This window comes from Convolutriloba macropyga, chromosome 1, assembly GCF_964194025.1.
Source record: "Convolutriloba macropyga chromosome 1, txConMacr16.3, whole genome shotgun sequence".
NCBI lineage: Eukaryota > Metazoa > Xenacoelomorpha > Acoela > Convolutidae > Convolutriloba > Convolutriloba macropyga.
In genome coordinates, this window is record NC_134468.1 from 39,068,129 (window position 1) to 39,094,834 (window position 26,706).

Genomic DNA, 26,706 nt, shown 5'->3' on the forward strand with positions numbered 1-26,706 from the left:
CATCTTTAGTGTCAGATTTATACGTTAACGACAGAACGAATATTACAAGAATGGCGTTGAAAAAGAAGCAAATAGAAGTACAAATGAACCTCTTTAGATGTTTAAGTCCAAGATTATCGGTTTTCATGAATTTCAATTTATTTGTTATAAAAAAGTATCATATAAATTTTTTCCGGTTTTTCCTTATTTTGTTTTTCTGTCAACGCGTACAGTAGTTCAAGCAAAGAAGTTAAAGGTTTTTCTAAAGTCCTGTCACCAAGCTTTATGTTTTCAAAAATGGTTTTGTTGCTCAGAGACTACGATTTTTTAAAATTTTTTTTGTGCCTTGCTTCTTTTCTATTCAAGTATAATTGTTTGTTTTTTTTTCACATCTTTACGCGATGGCAGAAAACATATCATAACAAACACGTTGAAGAAAAGATTAAAATTAAAATAGTTAGCGTTTTTAGTGAACAAATTAGGGTTTTAATTGCTTCGAAACCGTTTTCTCGCATAGATTGAACGGAATTTAATCTTTTGCCTGTTTTTGTCGTTCTTTTATGGTCTTTTGATTCGGGATAATTACAAGTCTCTGGCCACCTATGAAGTAGAATTACAACCTATAAAAGGGTTCAAATGCAAAGCTTATGATTTTCATGATTTTGAATTTATTTGATTTAGAAAGTTTCATTGTTTTTGTTTTTTGAACGTTTCTGGCTTTTTTAATAGATTTTTTCTTATTGCTGCTAGTTTTCTGATTATTTTGGTTCATGTCAGTTTGCACCATTTTTTGATAAACTAAAAAATAAAGTTTTTAAATAGCAGTTGCTGGCCTAAAATAATGGTTCACTGGCTCTGATTCTACAAGCATTCATTAAAGTTTTTGATATAGGAATTTTTGCTAAATTTTGAGTTTAAATTTGGTATCTTGTAACATTAGCAAACGAAGTTCAACTTTTAATTGCGTTTAATCCGGGCTCAACTATATATATATATATATATATATATATATATATATATATATATGTATATATGTATTTTTAGTTTAGTTATTAGCTCAGGATTTTACTGGCTTATACACTGATTTTTAGCAATTTTTTACTGAGTTTTTCATCGTTTTCAGTATTTGTTGTTCTTCAATAGACATAAGTCAAAAAAGTCAAAATCTGTAAAAATTGGGGTCTCACTGTCTTCTTTTGTGGTTTCAAAAACATATTTCTGTTGATAGCTATTGGTTTCCATGATTCTAAAAACTTTTTCTCTTAAAAAAATATAATGTTTTTTTTTAATCTTTTCCCGTTTTTATTGTATACTGGCTAATTGTTACCTAGTCGCATTAAGGGCAATTCCTGCTTTCTATTGAGTGAATTGTAATTTATTTTGGCTGACTTAAGTTTTATTTGGTGTTAATTTGACTTTGTTAACTTCCTTTTTAAATAATTAAAATTGATTTTTGGTCGTAATTAATGTTTGATTTTGTTGTTTGATGTTATCTTTGTATTGTCTCGTAGTCCCGCTAATGTCCTATCTCATCGGCACTCTAAAAGGGCATTGTTTTATCAGTTTATTGGTTTCAGTTTAAAGCAAATTTTTTATTTATGCACCAATTATTTTGAGATAAATTTAACTTTTTTAAAGTTTTCTTCTATCTTTTCCTCTTTTGGAAGACAGTTAGGTCAGAAATGTAAATGAGTGGGGTCGGAGCATTAAGAGCGAACGCACATTCCTGGGCCTCATTGTTTCTTAATAAAGTTTATTATAAAAGAAAATTAAATTGAGTTTGTCTTTGAAAAGGAAATGTATTGTTTCGTCTTTCTGATCTCTTCAAAATCAATTTGTTGACTATTAAGGATTGGGCTTGATTGTTTAATTCTCCAAAAAGTATCATTCAAGTTATAAAATTGTTTAGAGTTGTTTTGTGTGCCAACCTTTGGCGGTTTTCATCTTGAGCAACTCATAATAACGTTCTTCTGTTTAGTTTATTCAGGTCAATATTTATTGGATTTTATATTATGATGAGGCATAAACTTTTTATGGCCTTTCAAGTTATAAACTATATATTAACCTAGTTAATTTTACTGGATTGGTAAAAGTGAATGACTATTGTGTAGTACGCGTTGTTTCTGTTCCTATTGTAGTTGGAATCCAGAGTAAGAAGGCTAAGGAATCGGATCAGGTCGCAAATTATCCAAACTTTAATCCGTCTAGAGCTGGCCCGGTGTTCTTAGTGTAGCTATTCTGCAACAAACAACACAACACATGCACCGCTATACATACTAGTACTAGTTAACAAAACGTATTATACTCAACAAATAATAACACAAACAAAAACCTACCAAATCTAAAATTACTTTCAAATATTTCCTCCCGTTTAATCCCCCCACCTGCTTCGTATGTTATTTGTCAACAATGCAAAAACTCAATCCAACTTCCCCCTTCGACTTTTTGTACCATGACGTAACGTTGCAGCTTATTCCTACCAGGTTCTAAATTCAATCATTCTTTACTTCCCGGGTTTTCCTTGTTTGCGGATATTTTGTTCACAATGCGTCAATTTTTGGCATCGATTAAGTAGTTAGAAAATAATATTAAGCAATCATAAAGCTTTTGTTCATTCCTAAAACAACAATAATGTGCCAAATTTAACAGAGCACCCTTTCCAATATTTGAGATTTGAATGTATTGTATGGTTTGGTAAGTTTAAACCTCCCCCTTATAAGTAATCGCAATAAAAATTCAATTACGTCCCACAACAACTAAAAATGGAGCGTCACAGAGTAAGTCAAACTAGTGTTTTGTTTTAAAATTAGAACCGTAATGAAAACTGTCTCATAAGCTATTGTTCAATTCATTACGCTTTGCAATGAAAAATATGCAAACATTTCACGTTTTTAAACTCCGTCATAGTAATAAAAGTGATTGCGTATTTTACCTTTTGAATATGAGAAGTGATACACGCGATTTTATGCGCTGTTTGTTTAAAATGATAGAAATATACTGTTTCCTTGAAAAAGAATTAGCTTTCCATGAATTCGAAACCAGATTTATTTAAGTCTCAACAATAATGTACAATTGTGGTATTAATTTGTTGTATAGAGTTTTGATATTGAATCTTATTGTCGAGGAGGAAGATTGTACACAACGATTTAAGGTTAGTTCACACGAAGTGGGTTTTACAATTTCATCTATTAGTTTAATACTGATTAAATTCAAATTTGCAAAATGATTAAATTCGATAAGCGACTTCAGTTTCTTAATCAATAGGTTTTTTGGATGAAACGCGAGTGTTTATAGCGGTCCGTATTCAAACTACACATGTATTAACGTATTGACGGATGATAACTTTGTCAGCAGCTGAAATTTTCTCTCTGCCAACTCAATTGAAATACTAGTTTATCACTCAGTTATAAAATTTATAGAGACGTGAATTTCTGCCAACTGACCAAAAGCAAGTAAAGTCTTTTGCTAAATTATTTTTTGCTGTTGTACAACACAAGATGGGTGTCCCAGGTCAATATAACCTCAGATCAAACCATCCTCGGGTGCACAATAAGAAATCCCCCCTCATTACCAATTACCAATGTCTGGTCGGACGCAGAAACGCACGAAAGTTGTCTGGATCTGGACAATATTGGTGGCAAAAAATTTGGACCAGAGATTTCAGTCTGGGATCGTGTAATAAGAGGTCATGTTGGTCTGGAATGGGTTGAAAACAAAAAGTTTTTAACCCTGGACCAGATGGCACCATTTCTAGACGCTGAGAAAATTCATTATTTCTTTCTTAAATGGATGAATGGTTTATTAAAGTTTTACAGTTGCCGCATTGTTAGTTGAACCAATGTAGTATTATTGAAGAATTCGGTGCACAGATCAGATTTTAATTGCATGTAAATCATTGGCGCCAGAGCTGCGCAAACGCGCTGATCAGAACTGCTTTTAAATTACCGAAGTCTGGTGAAGAAACGCTCAAGCGTTGCAAAATTGTTTGATCAGCGGTTGCTTAGCGTTAAAATATTCTAATAATTGCAGACATGGGTGCCTGGTCGTCAAATGAAGGAAGAGCAACGATTCCTTTACTTTCTGAGAGAAATTTTTTTCCATTTTGCGAAATTTGGGACTTCAGCTATGAGGAAAATACGGAAACAAATTGATTATCTACCTTTTTCAGCCATTGTGCTTTCTCTTTTTCGAAAAAAAACTGAGGTCGATCTGTTGTATGACCGACCTTATCAGATAAAGTTTTATCGGGCGACGGAACGAACGTGGCATTGTTCTTGAATCCAGCCTTATTTGTTCTAATCCGATTTTCGGATTGGGGAGGAAAAGTAAAGAAAAAGTTGCCACCTGAAATCTTTCGTCATATTTGGGGAAACTTTAGGCTCTAAACAAAACCATGCAACTTTGATACTATCATTTGACCAAAAATTCTATTCCTTGAGTAGTGTTGCTGACACAATTGCGTGTAAGCGTAAATGAAAGAGCATATTACTTGTGCGTTGGCACAGATTGTTCCAAGTGGGAAATAGCCTAATGGTTAGGACCTAGGGCCCTTAATCTAGAGGTTGCGGTTCGAATCCCGGTGGGACCAAATCTCTTTTTTTTGATATAGATGTAATCCAGAGGTCAAATTAAAAGCATTTTTGACCTATTCCGACCTTGAAAAGAGCATCAATTACGTTTGGCTGACAACCTTGCTAGTTGTCTGATGCAGTAAATCTTACGTACGTTTTTCTCTTACGTTGAGTCTTATCAGTCTTATCAGTCTTATAGGTGTTGAGTCTTATACGTTGAATCTTATACGTTGTGAAAAACAAAAATTTGGATTTCCTGTACCGAAAAAGGATTTTGCTTGCTTTGTACCGATACATTGCTGATCTCAAGAAATTAAGTCTTGAACTTTATTAGTTTTTTTTATAAAGACTTCGATTATTGATCCTTTTTGAAAGTTATCGCAACAAGAGCGGACATTTTGGTCCACCGAGAGAAAAAATCAGGGAGCACAACAACAACTGGACTTGTGAACACTTGTGAAGAGCCGGCTTCCCAGCCCAAAAAGTGAGAGAGGCGGTTTGAGTCATCATTTTTACATGCAAATTGGATGACTGGAACATCCTGACGTGGTCTTCAGGGCAGTGCAACCGAGTATCACAAAAACTGTAAGACCGAGACAATTTGGGTTAGAAAAAGACGGATTTCACCAGAAAAGGCGAATGTGACCGAAAATTGACGAAAAAACTCGTAAAAACTTAAAAAAAAACTGGTTATATTCGAAAAAATTAAACTCACTCGTAACTGATAAATTGATATTGGTCGAACGTAATGAAGGTGTAGGAACTTGAAAAACCAGCTTTCAAAAAAAATTCGATAAATTTATCGAATTTTTTTTGCTATTTTTAGGTCGAAAATTTGAAAAATCAAAAATTTGGTCAAATTTTTGATAAACTGGTAAATTATTGTTCAGTGTAGTTGGGGTAACAGTATAATACAGGTAATCAACAAAAAATTTGAATTTTGACCAAATTTTTGAAAATTGTCGATTTTACCGATTTTTGAGAAAAAAATCTCAAAAAACATCAAAAAACAAGAAAGGTTCGTAGTTTTTTGTCCCGATACGGTAAATACACGTTGATGCGAGCTTATGGTATTCATTTTGGGTGCTAGTTCGCTGTTCCACGCCATCAATAGTCTACCCAAAGGCACCCAAAAACGGTATAAAAGCACTGTATTTTCACTTCCGGGATTAAGCTTCAGTCCTTTTGCTGTTAACGAAAGAAAAACGGTACAATATCAGTTGGATAACGTCTTCCGGCACAAAACTGATGTCATAATCTGGCACGACGCTATAAACATTTCGCTGACCTCTCACCGAACGAATAATTTTCGAGCACTAGCGTTTTCCGAACTTTCTATAGTGCTAGAAAGTTACCAAACTCGTTTGAAAGCTATAGTTTATTGCCCACGAAACGGAGCACCAAATATCTTTGGTTTTCTTAAGCAAACAGACGTTTTGACTATCCATGTACTGATTGACCTAGTGTCAAAGCGGAAACAGAAAGATCCAAAATTAGTAAAAGAGTACTATCAATTGCACCAGAAAGTTCAGTTGGAACTTAAATCGTTAACATTAATTTTAACGCATCAGGAATCACTTCGCCGTTTGCTTAAGAAAACTCGTCATAGCAAACACAATAAACGACGCCGTAGAGCCAAAAAGAATAAGAAACTCGCCACTGAAGCGGTGGTAACTTCGAGTCTCCTCTGAGTCCTATTTCTTTCCGGCTCGGTGACCTCAGTTTAACTACAGGGGTTATAGAGCTTGTTAGTTGTGGGACTCAGTCGCTCCGTCGTGTCCTGCTTTCGTTGCGTTGCTATTGTAGTGTCGTTCGATTGGCACCACTCACTTTGTCAAGGTTTTCAATTATTGCATCCGCCGCTCCACAGTTTTTCCCGTTTCGTCGCTCGCTCGCTGCGCGACCGTTTCCGCTCCTCCTCTTGCGCGCGAATATTATATTCCTATTACGCTTTGGGATTTTGCTCTCTGAGTCTCAAAAGATTATGTGTTCTGTGTCCCCAGTTTAAACTACAGGGGTTATAGAAACTATAGTAATTGAGACTCGGTCATTCTCCCCTCCCAATCTCCCTTTCCTCGAGTTACGCTCCACCTTCTATTTCCCCTGTCACGAGAATTGTCCAATTATTGATCACTTTGTTCTATCTAATTTGTTCTATCTCCCAATTTGTTCTACCTCCTAAATTGTTGTCCTAAAATCCCAATTTCGCAGACCAAGTTAAACATTGTTTCATCTTTCCTTTCTGTTTGTACACCAAATCTGTAAGTTAATCTATTGTTGTATTCTTCCTCCCATTATGTCAAATCCCTTTACAAGCAAAGTTTCTAAGGTGTATGATGCAAGGGCCAAGATTGAGAAAGAGTTGTGCAAACTTTACGAAAGCATTGACGACGCTATCCACGAAAAAGCGAGGCGAGTGAGAGTAGAAACTTTGGTTACCAAATGCAAAGACCTACTCGAAACTTGTATAGCAAAAAATGATAACCTGATAGGCCTTGCAGCTAAGACTGAACAAGCAGAGAAACTGCAGTCAGAATTAGAAGAATGGCTGGCAGTTGTGAATAAAAGACACGATGAGTATATGGAAAATGCCCGAGACTATATAGACTCCACTCAGGGCAACGAAAATTCAAAAAAGAGCTCTCAAGGGTCCCACAAATCCTTGTCTGCTAGTACCTCTTCGAAGGCTTCAACGGCTCGCAGGAAAGATCTTATATTAGCAAAAATTAGACGAGAAGAAGTGGAGGAAGAAAACAAAGCGGCTGCTTGAATAGCTGAAAGAGAGTATGAAATTGAGATGGCAGAGAGAGAACGTGAAATGGCTGAGAGAAGACATGAGATAGAATTGTTTTCCAAGAAACGTCAAATAGACCTCGAGAAAATGCACGAGGAAAATTGAAAACGTCTCGTTGAAGCTAAAATGCAGGAAATCAACTTAATGGACGATGAATTTTTGCTTTTAGAGACCGCCACTAATAGTTCCTCAAAACATGGCAGTATCTACTCAACAAAGAGCGAAAATCGCGTCAAAGATTGGGCTGAGTCAGTTGGTAGCCAAAAAACAGCCATCTTGACAAGCAAACAGAAAAAATCCAGGGCTTGTTTCGCTCAAGCTATTTCTTCCGCGGCAGCAGATGCACAAAATAGTAACTCTGTTGTCCAAGAACAGGGTAATACTGTCCAGAATCATATTTTTGAGAACCATCGATCAGAAATGAACGATCAAAACCAACAGCATTTACCACAATTGATTTCTCAACCGTCAGATCTGATTGGAAATGATGATCTTATCCAGCAAATCAATCAAGACAGCGAAGAGCCTGAACTCAATAATCCGATCTCCGAAGTAAACAATCAAAACGAAGGCCTGCCGAACAATACACTGCAGTTCTGGCAGTCTCTTGCTGATCAAGAATCTGCTTACTACCGTGGTTTGTTTTTTCAAACAAATCAACCTAGCTTGTCTCTGAAAAGCAATGCATACGCGAACCAGCAACAAAACACCGGAAATTTACAAACTTCACCTCCAGCTCATGATTTTTCGACAGCAGCATACACCCCTTAACAAAATCAAGATAATGCTTTCCCGGCCGACGCTCAACTCAACCACTTGGCAGCGCAATTAGAAGCAAATTTGCCTGCAGCATCGGCAAGCCCACTCCACCACCAGGCATTATCAATACCACACAGTCACTACAGGCCTAACTTGAATACATGGACCCTCGCTAATAATCCATTAAACACCAAAGCAAATGCTTTCCCGATCGATCCGCAGAGGTCCAATGTTAATGTCACGGCAAACGTACCTGTTTCAGTAGGCACCGTAGGTGGTACAACGTACTACCATAATCCAATTTCCAGTGCAATCGCAGATAACCAGGCGTTGCAAACAGCACCACTCCTACCGGGATATCCACCCGTTTCATCCTCGCTGCCTTACTCTCGAAATCCACTACCCATGCAACATCCATGTTTGCCGCACTCTTCAAAATCTCAACAAGTAACAGTAAAAGATCTTGCCGAGTTACTTAGCTTCAGCAAGAGAGATCCCCTACCCGAGTGGAAACTTTCCCAATACAACGGCGACCCCCTTCAATGGCACGAATGGTACGGCCAATTTAGTAGTGCGATTGATTCGCAGACATTGAGTGATGACGTTAAGCTAACGTACTTAAAAACATTGGTAACAGGGAAAGCAAAGGCTGCAATTGCGGAATTTGCTTATTGTGGTTCAATGTACAGAGATGCATTGAAAACGCTTGAGCGTAAGTTCGGACAGCCACAGGCAGTGGTAACTGCGCATCTTGATAAATTGTCAAGCTATCCACCGGTAAAAATGCACAACTCAGACAGTATAATCAGCTTTGCTACTGTAGTCTCAAGTCTCGTTGGCGTATTCAGGTCATTGTTATATGACACAGATCTTCGTAGCTCGTCCCTCTTAAACCAGGCAGTTCAAAAGCTTCCACCAAATTTAAAAGAATCTTGGTCAATGCACACCGTGAAGAAAGAGTGGTTGAGGCCAACCATGTTAGATTTTAACGATTGGCTGAAAGAGAAAGCAGAAGCTCATGAGCGCATGAAAGCAATCTCTTTCAAGGGAAAACACGAGGATAATGGTAACATAAGTGTAACAAAAACAAAAGTCTCCTCAAAAGTCTTTACTGCTAATGCAAATGCAAAACAACATATCTCCAGTAAAGCTTCCCAGAGTGCAAAAAATGATCAATTGCCCTGCGCCCTTTGCAAATGTCAACATCCCATTTGGCGATGCCAATCTTTCAAGGAAAAGACCCCTACGCAGCGTGCTACGATTGCTGCAGAAAACCAACTTTGTTTCTCGTGCTTGAACGGCAAGCACTCATTTCGAACTTGTCCACGTCAACGAAAATGCACTATTGAGGGCTGTCGAAGCACTCATAACACATTACTTCACGGGGCAGAACGCGTTTTTCCCGTAAGCACTGAGAAGAAAAGCAACGTTGCCACGCTGACTAAAGTAAACTCCACAAAAACGTCATCAAATACAGTTGAAAACGCAAAGTCTATGGGAACGGCTAGTTCCTCGGGACTCACTTCAATAACTGATGTAAAAGGGCTTCTTCAGGTTCTTGAAGTCGATCTTTTAAGTCCCTCAGATGTGCGCACTAGAGCACTTGTTCTCTGTGACACAGCTTGTAGTCACTCTTGGATATCCAGTGAGCTCGCTAGTCGTCTTCAATTGAAAGGTACCCCATTAAAGCTTACCGTGAATGGCATAAATACTCAAGAAACTATAACAACGGAATCTGTACAGGTTACTGTCCAACCAATAGGTGAAGACACTTGCTCTCCGTTTGATCTACTCCCTTATGTAAAAACAAATTTACGATTAGGTTCCGACATTATTGATAATACTGCCATTCAAGAAAAGTATCCTCACTTAAGCGTGTTACCGAACAAGACGTATGACTACGCAAACGTCGAGATGATACTAGGCCAAGACGCTTACCACGCCATCCGCCCGATCGAGTATTTTGAAACCGAATCAAAATCCTCACCCGTTGCCGTTCGCTTACCGTTGGGATGGGTATTAAGCGGTCCGTTGCCATCTTCATCTGGTCTGATTTCTACTTGTTTCAAGGCAGTAGCTAAACAAGATTCCGAGTTAGCATCCCAAATAAAATCCTGGTATGACATGGAGTCATATGGGGCTGTCAAGCAGGTCGATCCCCGTTCAGCATCTGACCATCGAGCAACTGCGATCCTCGAACAATCCACCGTACACAATGAGGGCCGATATCATGTAGGCATGCTTTGGTCTTCAGACGAAGTAAAACTCCCCAACAATTTTTTTTCAGCAATGGTGCAGTTCAAATCATTGGAAAAGAGATTAGGTAAAGATCCCGTTTTATACAAGCGTTATGCACAGACTATCAAGACGATCTCGATAAAGGATATGTTATCAAAGTGGAAAGCCGAGACGACAAGCACTGCGCTGAAAGAGAATGGTACCTACCTCATCACCCGGTTGTAAACCCTAACAAGCCAGAAAAAGTTCGTAGGGTGTTGAACGGTGCTTCAATGTTTCGGGGTATATTTTTGAACAGTGTGTTACTCACCGGTCCAGATCTGTTGCAGAGACTAATCCACACTCTGATGCGCTTTCGTCAGCATCAATTCGCTGTTTCCGCTGATATTGAGGGTATGTTCTTACAAGTAGGTGTTTTGCCAGCGGAGCAGTCGGTTTTGCGTTTCCTTTGGCGGGAAGATCCCTCAAGGAACATTGAGGTATACCATTACACAAGACACATATTCGGCGCAAAAGATTCACCAACTTGCGCTAATTATGCGTTACTGCGTACCGCGAGAGATAATAATTCAGATTTTCCCGAGGCGGCGCAAGCCATTAGCCAGAAATTTTATATGGATGATTACCTTGACTCAATGGAGCCACCCATCATAGTACAAAGAATATCGCGCGATTTGATCGAATTACTGAACAGGGGAGGTTTCAAGCTGACTAAGTTCATCAGCAATGTCCCTGGCCTCCTCGAAGAGCTGGAGGACAAATCAGTTGAACAGGCTCCAAAAGAAATAGGCGCATCCAAAGAGGAGTCATCATCCCACGTTCTAGGTTTGAAGTGGGATCATGTAAATGACACACTAGTTGTAAGCCGCGGAACAATATGTGATGCCTCGAAAGCTGTTACACAAAGGCTGGTATTGGGTCTTGTATCAAAAATATTTGACCCAATTGGTCTTGTTTCCCCTTTTACTGTGAAAGCGCGGCTCCTCCTCAAAGATGTTTGGCGACTTCACGGTCAGAGCTGGGATGATGTACTCCTAAAGGAAATGATTGAGCGCTTCGAGTCCTGGAGCGCAGAATTACCAAAACTTGGGCTAATGAAAATACCTAGAAGCTAGTTCTGCGGTTCGTTCGAGCACTTGGAATTACATGTCTTTGGTGACAGTTCACAGGAGGTGTTCAGCGCAGTTGCGTTTTTGCGTGCTCTCGTGAATTCCTCAGACAACGGAAAAAGAACAGAACTAGCCTTCGTTATTGGAAAGGCACGAGTAGCTCCGATGAAAGTGCTCACCGTTCCTAAACTCGAACTCCAAGCGGCTTTGCTGGCATCCCGCCTCAGATTAGAAATTTGCGAGGCGCTCACCATTCAGATTCAACGCACGTTCATGTGGACAGATAGTACCACAGTCCTTCAGTGGTTGAATTCCCTAGAGAAACAGCCCATATTTGTCGCGAATCGTGTCTCCGAAATTCTAGAGGGAACAACGGTCGATCAATGGCATCACGTGGCAACGCAGAACAACCCGGCCGATGCCGGCACGAGGGGATTGTCCTCGGAGGCGTTGCAGAACAGCGCTTGGTTACGTGGTCCTGATTTTCTTCGTACATCTGACTTTCCATTTCGCCCGGGCACCGAAGTGGTGTCAAACATCAAATTGAAGCGTCAAGCAGCTGATCCCAACCTTTTGGACAACTGCTCAGCCCTACAGTCCAACTCTTTAAATTCTGATTTCAGCATTCATCTGCGCAAATACAGTTCGTATCCAAAACTTCTTCGAATCGTTGCGTATGTCCTACGTATTCTTCCACGGCACGCCACCTACCGATCTGTAGATAGAAAAATAGTAGAACCCGAGGAAATTACCGCAGCAGAAAAGAAACTGCAGCTTCTTACACAAGCAGAGTCTTTCCCCATTGAGCTTATGCAACTCCACAGTTCAAAGAAAATCAGTAAAAGAAGCCCTATTGCTGCTTATTCGCCGTTTGTCGGGCCTGGTGGCCTGCTCCGTTCTAGTGGCCGAATTAAGCGCTTCACTGAACTTGAGTTCAATTTGAAGCACCCCATAATCCTTGACGGTCGACATCCACTGGTGTACGTTTTCTTACGCCATATGCACCTCAAAAATCATCATGAAGGTAACGATTACCTTCGCGCACTTGTCCAACAGCAGTATGCTGTTCTGAAGCTTCGTTCTATCCTCCGTTCGATTCGTTTTAATTGTGTCCTTTGCAGAAAACGAAGCACTAAGCCTGTTCAACCTATTATGGCTGATCTTCCGTCCGAACGTCTTGCCTTCCAGTGTCCGCCCTTTACGAATGTCGGTCTTGACTACTTTGGTCCGTTTCACGTCACGATCCGTCGCTCCTCTGAGAAAAGGTGGGGTTTCCTGCTCACCTGTCTCACGACCAGAGCCGTTCATGTTGAGATTGCACATTCGATGGATACAAATTCGTGTGTTATGGGTATTGAACGCTTCATTGCTCGTCGTGGAATGCCGTTGGTCATTTGTTCCGACAACGGCACTAACTTTGTTGGTACAGAGAAAGAACTGTTGCTATGTTTTCTAAACTTGGACAAACAGAAAATTGCTTCGGAGCTGGCACAAAAGGGAGCCGAGTGGAAGTTTAATCCACCTGCTGCACCGCACCACGGAGGTGTTTGGGAAAGGCTAGTGCGGAGTTTCAAGCGAACACTTTACGCAATCCTTGGCAATCGTCGGCTTACGGACGAAATACTCCTAACTACTTTCTGTCTGGTGGAACAGTCACTAAACAACCGCCCGTTGACTTCCGTAAGTTCCGATGCCAACGATTTAGATGCATTAACGCCAAACCACTTTCTTTTGGGGAATCGCAGTACTTGCCTTCCTTCACTCACCCCTGTCGATGACTTCAATCACCGAAAGCGATACGCCAGAGCGCAAGCGTACGCTAATGCCATTTGGAAAAGATGGTTAAAAGAATATCTCCCCCCATTGAATCGTCGTTGTAAATGGAAGACTCCTTCCGATGAAATCTTGAAAACCGGTGACCTAGTTTGGATTATCGATAGCGACAGCCCAAGAGGCTATTATCCACTGGCCCGCATTTTGAGTCTACGTTATGGTAACGACGGCATCGCACGGTCCGCTCAAGTTCAAACAAAATCCGGCTCATTGATTCGCCCTATTGTTAATTTGATACCAGTTTTCGAATCATCAGTTTTGGGGCCTGAAGATGTTGCTGACGCAATTGCGTGTAAGCGTAAATGAAAGAGCATATTACTTGTGCGTTCGCACAGATTGTTCCAACTGGGAAATAGCCTAATGGTTAGGACCTAGGGCCCTTAATCTAGAGGTTGCGGTTCGAATCCCGGTGGGACCAAATCTCTTTTTTTTTGATATAGATGTAATCCAGAGGTCAAATTAAAAGCATTTTTGACCTATTCCGACCTTGAAAAGAGCATCAATTACGTTTGGCTGACAACCTTGCTAGTTGTCTGATGCAGTAAATCTTACATACGTTTTTCTCTTACGTTGAGTCTTATCAGTCTTATCAGTCTTATAGGTGTTGAGTCTTATACGTTGAATCTTATACGTTGTGAAATACAAAAATTTGGATTTCCTGTACCGAAAAAGGATTTTGCTTGCTTTGTACCGATACATTGCTGATCTCAAGAAATTAAGTCTTGATTTTTATTAGTTTTTTTTATAAAGACTTCGATTATTGATCCTTTTTAAAAGTTATCGCAACGAGAGCGGACAAGTAGTTTATTTTTCTCGCCAGAGAATATTCTAATTACTTGATACAACTGATGAGAAAATTAATGACGTGACCAGATAAGAGTTACTGAGTTGACAAGTCGCCTTGGTGCAATCCCAGCTGATTGACGATGAAAAAATTGAGAGCGCTCTTTAGCTAAATTTAGAAACAAGGCTAATTCGGCAACACAAGGCTAAGGCTAACGAATGCTTTTAGATATATTTTTTCGGAAACAAAACTGTTAATCAGGTTATTTGTGCCCAAGGATGTTTGTATTAGTTTTGCGATCTTTGCTCTTTGGGATCAAGAAAATTATGCATAGCTACAATTTTGTTTCTCATTTTTTAGGAAAAAAAGAATGAGAACAAGAAATCCATTCAATTCTGAAGTCCCATTACCCATTAGAACATAACTCGAAAAATGCTCGTTGCGATAGCAAAACTTGTAGAAGCTACCGATGGCCTAACGTGTTAGTGCTGGATGATTATAATAAAAATATGAAACAATGGCGTTGCGAAACTCTGCTTTGGGATTAAACGATGGTTTGCCGCCACTTTTCGCGCCAGTGCAAGAGAATAGCCACGGCTATATTTGCGACTGGAGTTGATGAAAATCATTACCACACGATTGTTAATGTTTTTCAAAGTTATTCAGCAAATCGGCTTCGACTCGCCGTTTGAAAAGTTCTCGATGGCGATAACAACCGTATGGTAAAACTCATTAATGGTTCCGATTTGTTTCCACTCGTTAGGATGTGTTTTGTTTTTGACTGGGAACAAACTGACAAGAACAAAATTTACTTTAACTTTTTGTTAATACTTAAAACAGTATAGGTCATCTCTACTCAATAGATCTCTCCAGTATTTATATACCATTCCAAGCCTTTAAAAATAAATGAACAAGACTGTTCTGATAAAATTGTCGGACAAACTTTTTGAGAAGAGTTATGGTTTTACTCCACTAAGTGATTCAAATTCAGAATTTACAATTTTTCTGGCCCAACTTACAGGCCTGGACTAAAAAGCTCATTGTCAACACCTTTAATTGCTGTCGGTCGCTTTCTTGACTTTATTCTTTGTTTCTTTGTAGCCGTTCAAGAGAGTAAAAAAGTGACCGATAAGACATGTACATCAACTTCATGAGCACAATTGGCATCAGCGCTTACTTGGTTTTAGAGGATATATGGTCGGTCATGGTACAAACTCTTATAATACTTCGCTTTGCTCCAAAGAATATGGTACCATCTTAGCTTGATTAATAAAGTTTGTATGGGACGAATATCTTTAGCGCTTCCGAATTTCACATAATTAAAACAAAACTTTTCATAAATTGATATGAGTTATTGAAAAACCATTACAGGTAGCTTGTTTTTTTGTCCATCCGCTCATAAACCGATCCACTGATTGCTTGTTTGTTCACACTTCCCTGGTCCCTGCTCGTTTGTTCACACCAGACCCCCCCCACCCCGTAATAGTAGTAAAGAGTAGGTTATAGCAACAACTCTACTGGCTGTAGTTAGTAATAGTTGGTGAGAGTGTGTGAAGTTGTTTTTAATCATGCTAATAGGGCCTTATCTCAATTCATAAATATTTAATAGCTTTCAACCACCATTTCAAATTACTCTTCATCTTCTGATCACATCTTCCACATTATTTCCCTTCCCTCGCTTCCCTTTCTCTTCTCTCTCCTCGCTCTTTCTTTTTGTTCTCATCACCACAATTCTAGCCCACTTTTTCTCCTGAAAATTTATCAAATTTAATTCAACAGGGTAAATTATCAAATTACGTGTAACAGATATTGATATAAATTTTCCCAGACTCATATTTATGTTAAATTCCTGATCTTAAAGGAGCTGGTTGATGTTATCCTTAATTTTTGGTTTACTGTGTCGAAATAGCTGCACCTCATCATCTGTTGTTGGCATATTTTTCCTTATAGAAATGTCTGGACCCAAGCTAGTAAAAGTAAGTGCCTTTCTGCTTTTCAGCCGTATTATTTACGAAAGGTTTCAAACCAAACAAATGAGTCATTCATTTTCCTATGGATAGCGATTCGTCTTTTAGCTGACAATTTTGCCTTCAAAATAAAAGAGCAGAAGCTAATTCAGGTTGTTACGATGCAAGGATTGAAGGTGACATTTTTTGTCAATCATCATGCCAACAGTTTTTTTTCAAAGCATTCTCTTATTGCTTATCAGTCAAAACTCTAATGATGAAATTTTTTGCTTCCGGCAGATTTAGGAAATTCATCAAGGAAGTTAATTCGGGTGGATGAAATATTCGGAACCTCAATTTTGGCCCATCTATATCTTTAGTTGAGAGATTTAAAAAAATGACATAATTCGCAAACCTTTGAGAAACTAAATGTATCGTTTAAGAGACCGTTTCAATTTCTGTAATAAAATTCTCGTTGCATAACTCAGAGATGAAATAACTGGTTAGCACACAATGAATACAAAAAAAAGTTTAGAACAGAGACAAAACTCTGCTTTGAGAATAGACTTTATTTTCCCGCCACCCTTTTTCACCACTGTCGCTACATGAAGAGTGGCAAGCATAGAATGGCGGAAAAAGGTATTCTAGTCAGGTGCAGTGTGGCCTAACTCATACAACTGCTGTGATCGCAACATGAGTTGTTCAATGAATGTTACCGCACAGTTGTTATCGCCATCGAGAATTTATCAAATTCCAAGGCAAAGCCGTGTTGTTTAGAAACGGAAAAGGCGATAACAACCGTGTGGCATTATTCATTAACACACACTCTTGTTGCAATTGCAGCAGTTGAACACTAACCTGCAGAGGACTAGACTATCTTATCTTTTCGCCACCCTTTTCGCACTACTTCAAACAGCAACATTGGCTTGAAAAAATTGGCAGGAACAAGATAGTCTGGTCGCAAAACAGAATTTTGTCACTGCTTCAGATTTTTGTAGTATTCATCGGGGGCGCTAACAAGTCATTTCTTCGTCATCGGAATGCAGTGCGACTGTATTTATCGCAGCGAGAGTTGATTAAAGACATTAGGACACCGTTGTTATTGACCTCTAGAACTTATTCCACAACTCAGTTCGGCCGCGGAGGGTAATTTTTGACATCTTTAACAACTAAGTGGTCCATATAAATGATTTCTCGAAGATACTTTGAGGTTCAGTGTTCTCAACAAAAACTAAATTCTCGTATTTTTAGTTTCCAATGTGCTTTTTAAAGTAAAGATGGTTAAATTACTTACATTAAATACAGTTAATTTGCTTTAAAAAATTGTACGTTTTTATTAAAATAGGTTTAAAGTAGAGTCCATATCGAATAAAACATATTGGTTGATTATTAAGTATCACGTCAAATTTTGAGCAGTGAAATTGATATAAAAAATTTGCTCAGACAGAAAAGTTTCAAAAGAGTGTTGCTCAGAATATGATGGATATAATTTGCGCATTTCTTAGGTTTATGAGTTAAGAATTTACCTCATTCAAAAAGCTTCTTTTATAGGCTGAGAAATAGGGGATACGATATCCAAGTGAACCTAGCCGTTTATTGCGTCGAATGAGGTTGATCGCTATCTATGCAAGAGACAGAGAGGCATCTTAAAATTAAAATTGAATTGATCCCCGGAAAATATTAAAAGGCAAATTTCTGGTTTTTGCTGATTTTTTTTTACTTTGTTACCTTTTCAGCCCCTTCATACCACTAAAATCTGAACAATTTTTCAATTGGCCAACTCATTTCAGTGCTTCTTTGCAAAATTCTTAGTTTTTTAGGTTGATTCAGAAATCCAGACATTTTGTGACTAAAAAGGATTTTTGGCAGGAATAAATGCCAGGAACTAAAAATTTCATATCTATGAGAAAACGGCGCTGTTCAAAGTCTCATGAAAATCCCAAATATTTAATCAGAACAGATTCTTTTAGTTTTGTTTCTCAAAGAAATATTTTCTCTCAAAGTTCAGTCGGCTTTTCAAACTCCTTTTCAGACTCTGCATACTCAGCTCAAAAATGCTTTTTTCAATTTATATTCGAAAAATTTTTTAATTGAAAAACAAGTTTCCTTATTCCACATGACATGATCATTGTTGCAAAAAGTTTATGAAGCTCATTAAGCTTGGATTTAACACATGTGAAGACAATTTTGGTAGATATTTTTTCTGAACGAAACGTTTCCACGCATGTCTCAACCTTACGGAAAGTCATAGGGAAATAACTCTATTATAAAGTTTTCATTAAAAATACGAAACCAGTTATGGACTGCAGGAAAAAAATTCGAAGCAGCTATCTTGCATCAAAACCAAAAAGCATAAAAATGTTTTGCTTTTTTCTTTTTTGATGACTCTCAATTTTCAAAGAATAAGTGGTTAGAAAAAGTAACGAGCAATCACACGCATGTCATTATAATTCAAAGCCAACTTCTATTGCTCTTCAACCAAAGTTTCAGATCATAGTTAACAAACACTATTGGTCTTTTTCGCAATTTTCCGAAACTGATTGGAATGAAGTTTGGTGTCACAATTATTAATAATCAGTTGTGCTTGATTTTCGGCTCAAGATTTTTGACTTAAGGAAGAAACAAATACTCAAAAACGCTGATGATCAAAAGGTATGTAGTTTTTATGTCCTCTAATCCTCCATTTACTTTTTAAGTTACTATTCTTTGTTTTTTCAATTTTGGATGAAAACAAATAGAATTTGTATTGCTTGAATCTGAGAAAAAATTTGAAAAGAAAATTTTTCTCTGTTGTAACTAAAATGAAAATTTTTGTCCAAACAAGGCCATTGACCATGAGTTAGTATTGCTTCCCATATCTTCTTTTTTCTCTGTTTACGTTTTAGTTTTACTGAATTGTTCTTTTCCTTTTATTTGGGTTTGAATGCATGCAGCAGCTGTATTTGGAATCTTTCTGCAAATTTAAGACTTCTCCTTTAAAACTACTTGAAACGAAGTGGATTTTCATGTCTAATTATTTTGTTTGCGTGTGACCTCACCAATAATATATAGTTCTTCAAACTTGAAGACAGGAAAAAGTCAAAAAAGAAATTAGGCTCTAAAAATTGTTTTTTTTCAAAACTTTAGAAAAACTTTTCTAAACTTTTTAGTTTTTGTTAAAAAATTCTTGAATAAACTTTTCTCTGTAGTGTTCCTCTTTTAAGTCTTATTAATGTTATTCCTATAAATTAACTTCATTTTCGCCCTTCTATCACTTCAGCTAAATTTTTGCTCCTTTTATAATTGTTGTATTTTATATTCAGAACACAAATTTATGATTTAGGTAAGAAATTTAACTCGAAATAAAAGAACTGTAGTATTTGGGGAAAGGATTTCGGATGTAAAAAAATTTTCAGGTTGAAATGATATAGGGTGAAAAAACGTTATGTTGAAACAGAGAGGATTGATTGACTAGGAGTGAAAAGAAATTTTAGGGCTTGTCAATAAGGCTGGCCTTTGAGTTTTAAATTAATTCTGTTACCGTTTTTCTGATAGTGTTTTAGTCTCAGTCTCAGTCAGATATAGCATTCAAGCAGTCCTAACGAAAACAATCCTAACAAAAATATCAATTTATAGATTTTGATCTGATATGACATCTGAAAAAATGACGTCTTCCCCTTTTTTGCCAGTTTAACATGTCCATTTAGGATGTCAGATATTCGTCTTATACGAATCTAATATATGAGAAATGTTGAAAGCTGGAACAACCTTTACATGCTAATGTTGAGAAATGTTTTACTAACACCTAAGATAATCATAGCACAAACTTTATCATAGCAGATAAAAAATTTGAAATGGTTTAATATTTAGAGCAAAAACTGCACAAGCTATTAAAATATGTCTAAACAAATCTTCAAACACATAAACTCTGGTTGACAGAAAGAACTCAGTTATGCAATTTGAAACAAAAATAGTGCATAAAAACTTGGATTAAAAGAAAAAGTGAATTCCTCTCATATTGAATATAGTGATAAATTTTTTTGTTTCTTTCTTTATATATCCTAATGCGAATCAGTGATTAAAATTTAAAACATATGTTTTAGCTAAAAATTGTAAAGCTTTTTAGATTTTAGTTTTTCTTTGATCTATTTTAAGAGAAGGCGTGGCGGCACAACGCATTCTTTTGATAGTGGACAGCAAGCAAAAGTTATCAATCCAGCACGCGACTCGCTATTGTTTTTTATCAGTCTAGCGCAATGAATTTCTGCAGCCACCATTTGTAGCTGTTACGTAGTAAATGAAAGAATTTTAACCAATCAGAATTGAGTATTTAGCTTTGAATTTAAATGCGTGTAAAACGTTCTAATATACATAGAAAGTTCCGAAAAAGTTCATTTAACCTAATTTTAAGTAATTATAACCATAATATGTATCGATTAAGCTGGTTTTTGGCTTAATATTTTTAGGTTTTCTAGACAATTGCCGATTGAATACGAACTGATTTGACGTCAATAACATCAGACAAAAAACCAGTAAAAGAGCATCGAAAAAACCTTGCCGTCTAAGCTTTCACTTGTTGCTATGATCATCGCTAATGCTTGTACGTTACAATAATACGTTGTTGCTTTACTATACGTTGCTATATGTCGAAAATTTGAATAAAATTGTCCGAACTTCAGTTTTACTGAGTTTATATTGGTGTCGCTCCGTTATCGAACCATTTATAATTGGTGCTGAGACCGGCTTTTAGCCCCTAATTGTTATGATAAATTTATTAAGAAGATATCGGATATGAGTGCAGAACCATCGACTACCTCCGCTAACAAAGGTGCCGATAGATCTTCCGCGAGCATCTACTAATGCTCTCGCAACTGCAAAAAGTGCATCAACAGCAACAGCTACATCCAACGGACCTCAACCCATCAGTAGCAAGGCTAAAAAGAACAAAAGAAGAAGCGCTAAGAACATCTGCAGGGGCCCCAAATGTCATTGAGGGACAAAAGCGGGGCTTCTACAGTGACTTCGACGACGAAGCAGCGCTTGGTGAGACCGGTGGTACTTACATGGGCGAAGGCGTGGGAGCTCCCCTGTTAGATCCCCTCTACGGCGTGGAGAACTTGCAGCGTGACTTTTCCTCAGGCGCAAGATGGATCCTAAAGGATACCTTCCCATCTCACTCTTAGCCTCCTTCCATAGAATACAGGCGCTAACATTGGAGATGAGTGAGATAATTGGAGCGATAGAGAACAGCGACTTCGACTTCACATTATTATAAACATAATCAGATGGAGATGTGCGTTACCCGGCTGCAGGAAGAAGGTTTCAAAAAACTGTAAGACGGAAAAAAGTACTTTTATATTTCGCATTAAATTCATAATTCTATCACTAAATTTAGACGGCAAGAAACCCACCCCTGAACTACTTTTGGATATTGCGGGTGATAAAATTTAACTATTCTTTGTAAAAAAAAGGTAAGGGCCCCCCGCAAATCTAACTCTTGAGACGAAAAAACACCGATTTCGAAAATTTTTGGTAGATTTATCAGAAATTCGAAAAAAATGGATACAGTCGGTTCGTATAGCAAAATATAACTTCTGATATAGAGAAAATTGATAGATTAATACGCTAAATTGTTCGATTTTGCAAATTTTTGGTCAATTTTGATCCAATTCAGAAAACATAGAAAATTATTACCGAATATTGATAAACCGTTTTTCTGAGCATAGAAATATCTAGTTTAGTGGATTACAGTTCCTTATTCAAGAAATTGCAAAAAATTGACCAAAAATGCAGAAAAATTGGACAAAAGCATAAAACTTTTACAAAGTAGTCAGAAAAAAATCAATTTTTCGAAAAAGAATGTTCGTAAATTGAGTGAAACTCAATAAACTTAAAAAGTTGTGAAAATTTTCACAACCTCCGGCCAACAACAAAAAAAATTGAAACAGAGAAAATCGAAACCCTATAAATTTTTCTCGTCGCTCGTTTATGTGCCGTTTCGTCCGCGTCCTTTTCGCCATTTAACTTTCCAATTCTCCGTGTTCCGTTTTTTTCTCAATAACGTCGCTCTCCCAAAACTTCGCTTTTCGTTTTCTTCGCTACTTTTCCGATTTTCGATGTAGTATGTCATATGTGATGAAGTATGTTGTTGTTTTGCTGTAGTATGTTGAGTATGCTAGTATGCTGGTTTGTTGTTTAGGTCTTATAGCTTTCTAGGGTGTGACTTAAGATTATTCTCGAGTTACGGCTAGATTGTCCTTTGACTTTTCAACTTTACTAAATTACTAGCCTTCCTGCAGTAGTATATTGATTTTGCTGCTGTATGTTTGTGTGTAACTGTATGATTGCTAGTTGGTTTGGTCTTGTTGCCTTCTAGGGTGCGACTTAAGTTTATTCTCGAGTTACGGCTGGAGTGTTTCTTGACTTTTCCAACTATCTTAGTCTACAAACACACTATTGTAGTTTATTCAATTTTGCTGTAGTTTGATTAATACCGTTAGTATGTTGATCGGTTGTTTTGGTTTGGGTATTGCTGGGATGTGACTTAAGTTTATTCTGGAGTTACGGCTAGTAAATTTCTTGACCTTTGCATCCTTTTAGTGTACTACTGCATTGCCATAAATTAGTTTGTCGTTAATTTTGTCGTTATAAACCCATTATGAACTATGTTTGATTGTCTTGCAGTAGTTTCTCTCCTTCTTCCTGGGGTGTGACTTAAGTTTGTTCTGGAGTTACGGCTAGGTTGTTTGCTTGAGTTTTTGCTGTGGTCTGCTAACATAGTTCTATCCAACCTCATTTCCCGCCCGTTCTCTCCCAACGTCCCGTTTCGTTGCGTAGCGCGTTTTCCACCCGCTTTCCCGCACGTCCCGTTTCCGTTCCGTCGCGCACTGCTCGCTCGACTTCTCGTCTGTCTCGTTTCCGTCGCGTCGCGCGTTGCTCGCTCGACTTCCCGTCCGTAACGTCTCCGTTTCGTCGCGCGTTGCCTGCTCGACTTCCCGTGTGTCCTTTGCCTCCCTCCGCGTTGAGCGCATAGCGTTCAGCGCTCCACTTCTGATTCGTCGGGCACAGTGTGCTCGACGACCTTCGTTGCTCTCAGGGCGGTTTGTTTTACAGACTGTCTACAGTGTGCTGTGTTTGGTGTCTTTTTCGTTTGGTTTGGTTTGCGTGGGTTCGATTTATTTGGAGTGTGCATATAATAATTAACCGTGTGCAGTGGTAGGTTTGCTGGTCTTTGGAAATAAAAACATCGTGATGTCTAATAGTCTTGATCAAAAAGTCAGAAAGTTGAACGCTGCCAGGTCAAAACGTGAAGCTGATTTGCTTGCTATACATGAAGATATCCTTCATTGTATAAATATTCAGAGTAGGCGAGTGAAAGTTGAACGCCTAGTAACAAAGTGCAACGAAGCATTTATGACTGTTGTAGACAAAAATGAGGACCTGATTGCATTTGCTGGAAAAACGGAGGATCCAAGTGCACTTGTTCCTTCATTAGAGTCTTACTTGGAGGCAATGACAACTAAGAACGACAAGATCCTAGCTTCAGCACGAAACTACATCAACTCTGCTGATGATAAAGTGAGTGAGTTCCAGGAACCAAGGGCTTCCATTCGTTCTAGACTTCCCTCAATTATGACATCGTCAAAAACATCCAGTCAGCGTAAACATGATTATGTAATTGCTAAGATGAAGCGTGAAGAAATTGAAAAACAGAATGAGGCAGCCATTCGCCTTGCTAAACAGAAAAAGCAAATGGAATTAGATGAACTGGAGGAAAACAACAGGGAACGGTTGGCAGAGGCAACTCTGCAAGAATTTGAATTGCTGGCCGCCGTTTCTAAAGGTAGCCAATCTGAAACAACTGCAAGTGCTAGGAGCTCAATGAGAAGTGAAAAGGCTGTCCGAGACTGGATCAACACCTCACTTGCTTTAAGTTTTCACAATGAGGAGAAAACTAGTGAACCAGAGGTTACAATTGACCCTCCAGAATGTCCTATTCACAACAACGGCAAAACAGTGGAAGATCAGAACACTGAAATTTCAAGGCATTCTATTCCAAAAAAATGTCGAGGCAATTACATTTTAGGCAATGAGACCTTGCAGCAACTCGACCCCTATGATACTCCACCTGAAAATTTTTTGGCTGCTGCTAACACACAGGCGTTGTACCAGGCGCACCTAAGAGCGCAAATGGATCAAACAGGACAGCAAGGCATGGCGCATCCAAGCATAACTAATCAAGGAACCGCGGATAGTCAGCCGCCTTCTGTACACGCCCCAGGGGCTTCTTCACCACCCATTCAACAGCCCATTCCACCACAGCCGTTCGCACCGCAAGAAAATCAGAATAATGCAACAGAGTTATTTCCAAACGCACAACTTCTAATTCCACAATCCAGGGGACCTGAAACATCAAGTCTGCCCAAGAATAATTCGGCCCAGCAAATATGCTCCCGACAACAAATTAATTTTGTCCCCCGAGCGCCAAACGCCACTCTTCCTCCTTTTCCGACAACAAATCATCCAGCCCCCGCAATAAACGTTCCCCTGCACCCAAGCGCCCCACCAAGTCCGAACATTCAACAGCACAACTCCGAACCCACTCATCCTAACGTCCTTCCCATTCCGAACCCAGTCTTCGCACCTAACCTCACTGCTCCCATCCCACGCGCCCCTTTGATTAATCCTCCTCTTGTCAACAACACTTTTCAGAATAATAATAACCCAGTACACAAAGCTGTACGTTCCGTTGCTGCTACTGTCCCAAATATGCCCAATATCCCTCTCGGCCAAAGTTTTGTGCCAAATATGATTCATTGGCGTTTTCCACAGCACAATCCGTCATTAGTCAACCAAGACGCTACCACCGTAAATAATGTTGCTCCAAATGTACAGGCACACATCGCACCATCAGTTACGAATTTTCCACACCAAATAAATTCGAATTCGCCCATTTTGATTGATATGCAATCACCATCCGGCACACATCAGGAAAACCCGATTGCAACTACAAGTAATATTGTACCTGGTCTGGCCACTCCGGTCTTTCAGCCAACATACCATTATGTTGGGCCCACTCCGTTGAGTTGGAGTGGTCCGCAGGTGTCTGCACCTGCCCCTCCGATACCGGACAATGCGTCATTGATTAGGGAATTAGCTGATGCAATAACCAGCAAGAAAAATGAACCCTTGCCAGAATGGAAACTTGCTCAGTATAATGGCGATCCATTACAATGGCACGAGTGGTATGGTCAATTCAAAAGCGCGATTGACTCGCAATCGCTAACTGATGACGTTAAATTGACATACCTCAAAACCCTCGTCACCGGTAAAGCAAAGATTGCAATCGCCGAGTTTGCTTACTGTGGTTTAATGTACAAGGATGCACTAAGGACTTTGGAACGTAAATTTGGCCAGCCACAGGCAGTCGTAAGTGCACACTTGGATAAACTAAGCAACTTTCCGCCTCTTAAAATGCACAATAGTGATAACATTATTAACTGTTCTGCAGCCATATCCAGCCTCGTTGGGGTTTTCAAGTCACTATCATATGATGCTAATTTGAAGAGCGCTTCCCTACTTAATCAAGCGGTACAGAAGTTACCACCAAACATGAAAGAGTCATGGTCACTCTTTACGGTTAAGAAGCACTGGGTTAAGCCTACCCTCCTTGATTTTAACGATTGCCTTAAAGAAAAGGCTGAGGCCCATGATCTTATGAAACAAAGCGCAACCAAGGCCAAACCTGAAGAGAACATCACTTCAGTAACAAAGACCAAAACAGCCTCAAAAGTGTTTGCATCAAACTCACAACAAAGGGAAACAAAGAAGCAAATGCCATTTTCTTCCACATACACTTACTCTCGGTGCATTGTATGCAAAGGTAACCACCGGCTATGGGAGTGTCGAGTTTTCAAGGAAAAGACTCTAACCCAGAGAGCTAAGTTGGTGGCCGATGATAAACTTTGCTTTTCGTGCTTACGTGATAAGCACACATTCCGCCAGTGTCCTCAACCAAAAAAGTGCCGAGCAGAAGGGTGTAATAGTTCGCATAACTCACTATTGCATGGAGCAGATAGGGTTTTCCCAACGAAACAGTCAACAAATCCCAATACTATACAGTCTTCTGGCAACACAGGTCAAAGTAAAGCAACTTCTAGTCAACTCCAGCCTAATAAGACCACAACAATGTCATCTGTTACTGATGTTAAGGGGCTCCTTCAGGTGACTGAATTGCAGTTGGTCAATTCGTCCGGTTTAGATACCAAGGCTTTAGTTTTGTGTGATACCGCCTGCAGTAACTCTTGGGTGGCCGGTAGTCTCGCAGATAGACTCGGTTTGCACGGTAAAGCACTAAAGCTAACTGTCAAGGGTATTAATACCGAAGAAGTAGTTGATACTAGGGTTGTTGAAGTCACTGTGAAACCAAGAGAACAACAAGATTTCGAACCATTCACTGTCAACCTTTTCGTTAAGGAGAGTCTGAACGTCGGCTCAGATATAATTAATGTAAAGGCCCTGCAAGAGACTTACCCACACTTAGCAGTCCTTGATCCCGTGACATATTCCTATAAAGACATTGAGATGATACTCGGCCAAGATGTCTATCATGCCATCCGCCCGTTAGAATACTTCTCTGCCGATGAGAAGCGTTCACCCGTTGCCGTACGCTTACCCATAGGTTGGGTCTTAAGCGGTCCGTTACCATCAAGTT

The 26,706-nt window shown here is 38.9% G+C and overlaps 1 protein-coding gene across 7 annotated transcripts in view; it reads left to right on the forward strand.

The window, feature by feature from the left end:
* The first annotated feature begins 2,241 nt into the window (after positions 1–2,241).
* Positions 2,242–26,706, forward strand: part of LOC142338681 (synaptic vesicular amine transporter-like) — a 69,542-nt gene continuing 45,077 nt past the window's right edge. For 2 of the 7 annotated variants that reach the window (XM_075388571.1, XM_075388577.1), the window contains exon 1: positions 2,248–2,756. Coding sequence is in view for 2 of the 7 variants with exons in the window: in XM_075388584.1 (XP_075244699.1) it covers positions 3,044–3,130 (87 nt within the window). In the remaining 5 variants the exon portion in view is untranslated. Of the gene's footprint in view, positions 2,757–2,801; positions 3,131–15,314; positions 16,044–26,706 lie in introns of those variants that run through there. The other 5 variants (XM_075388600.1, XM_075388548.1, XM_075388584.1 and 2 more) reach the window with 5 other exon arrangements.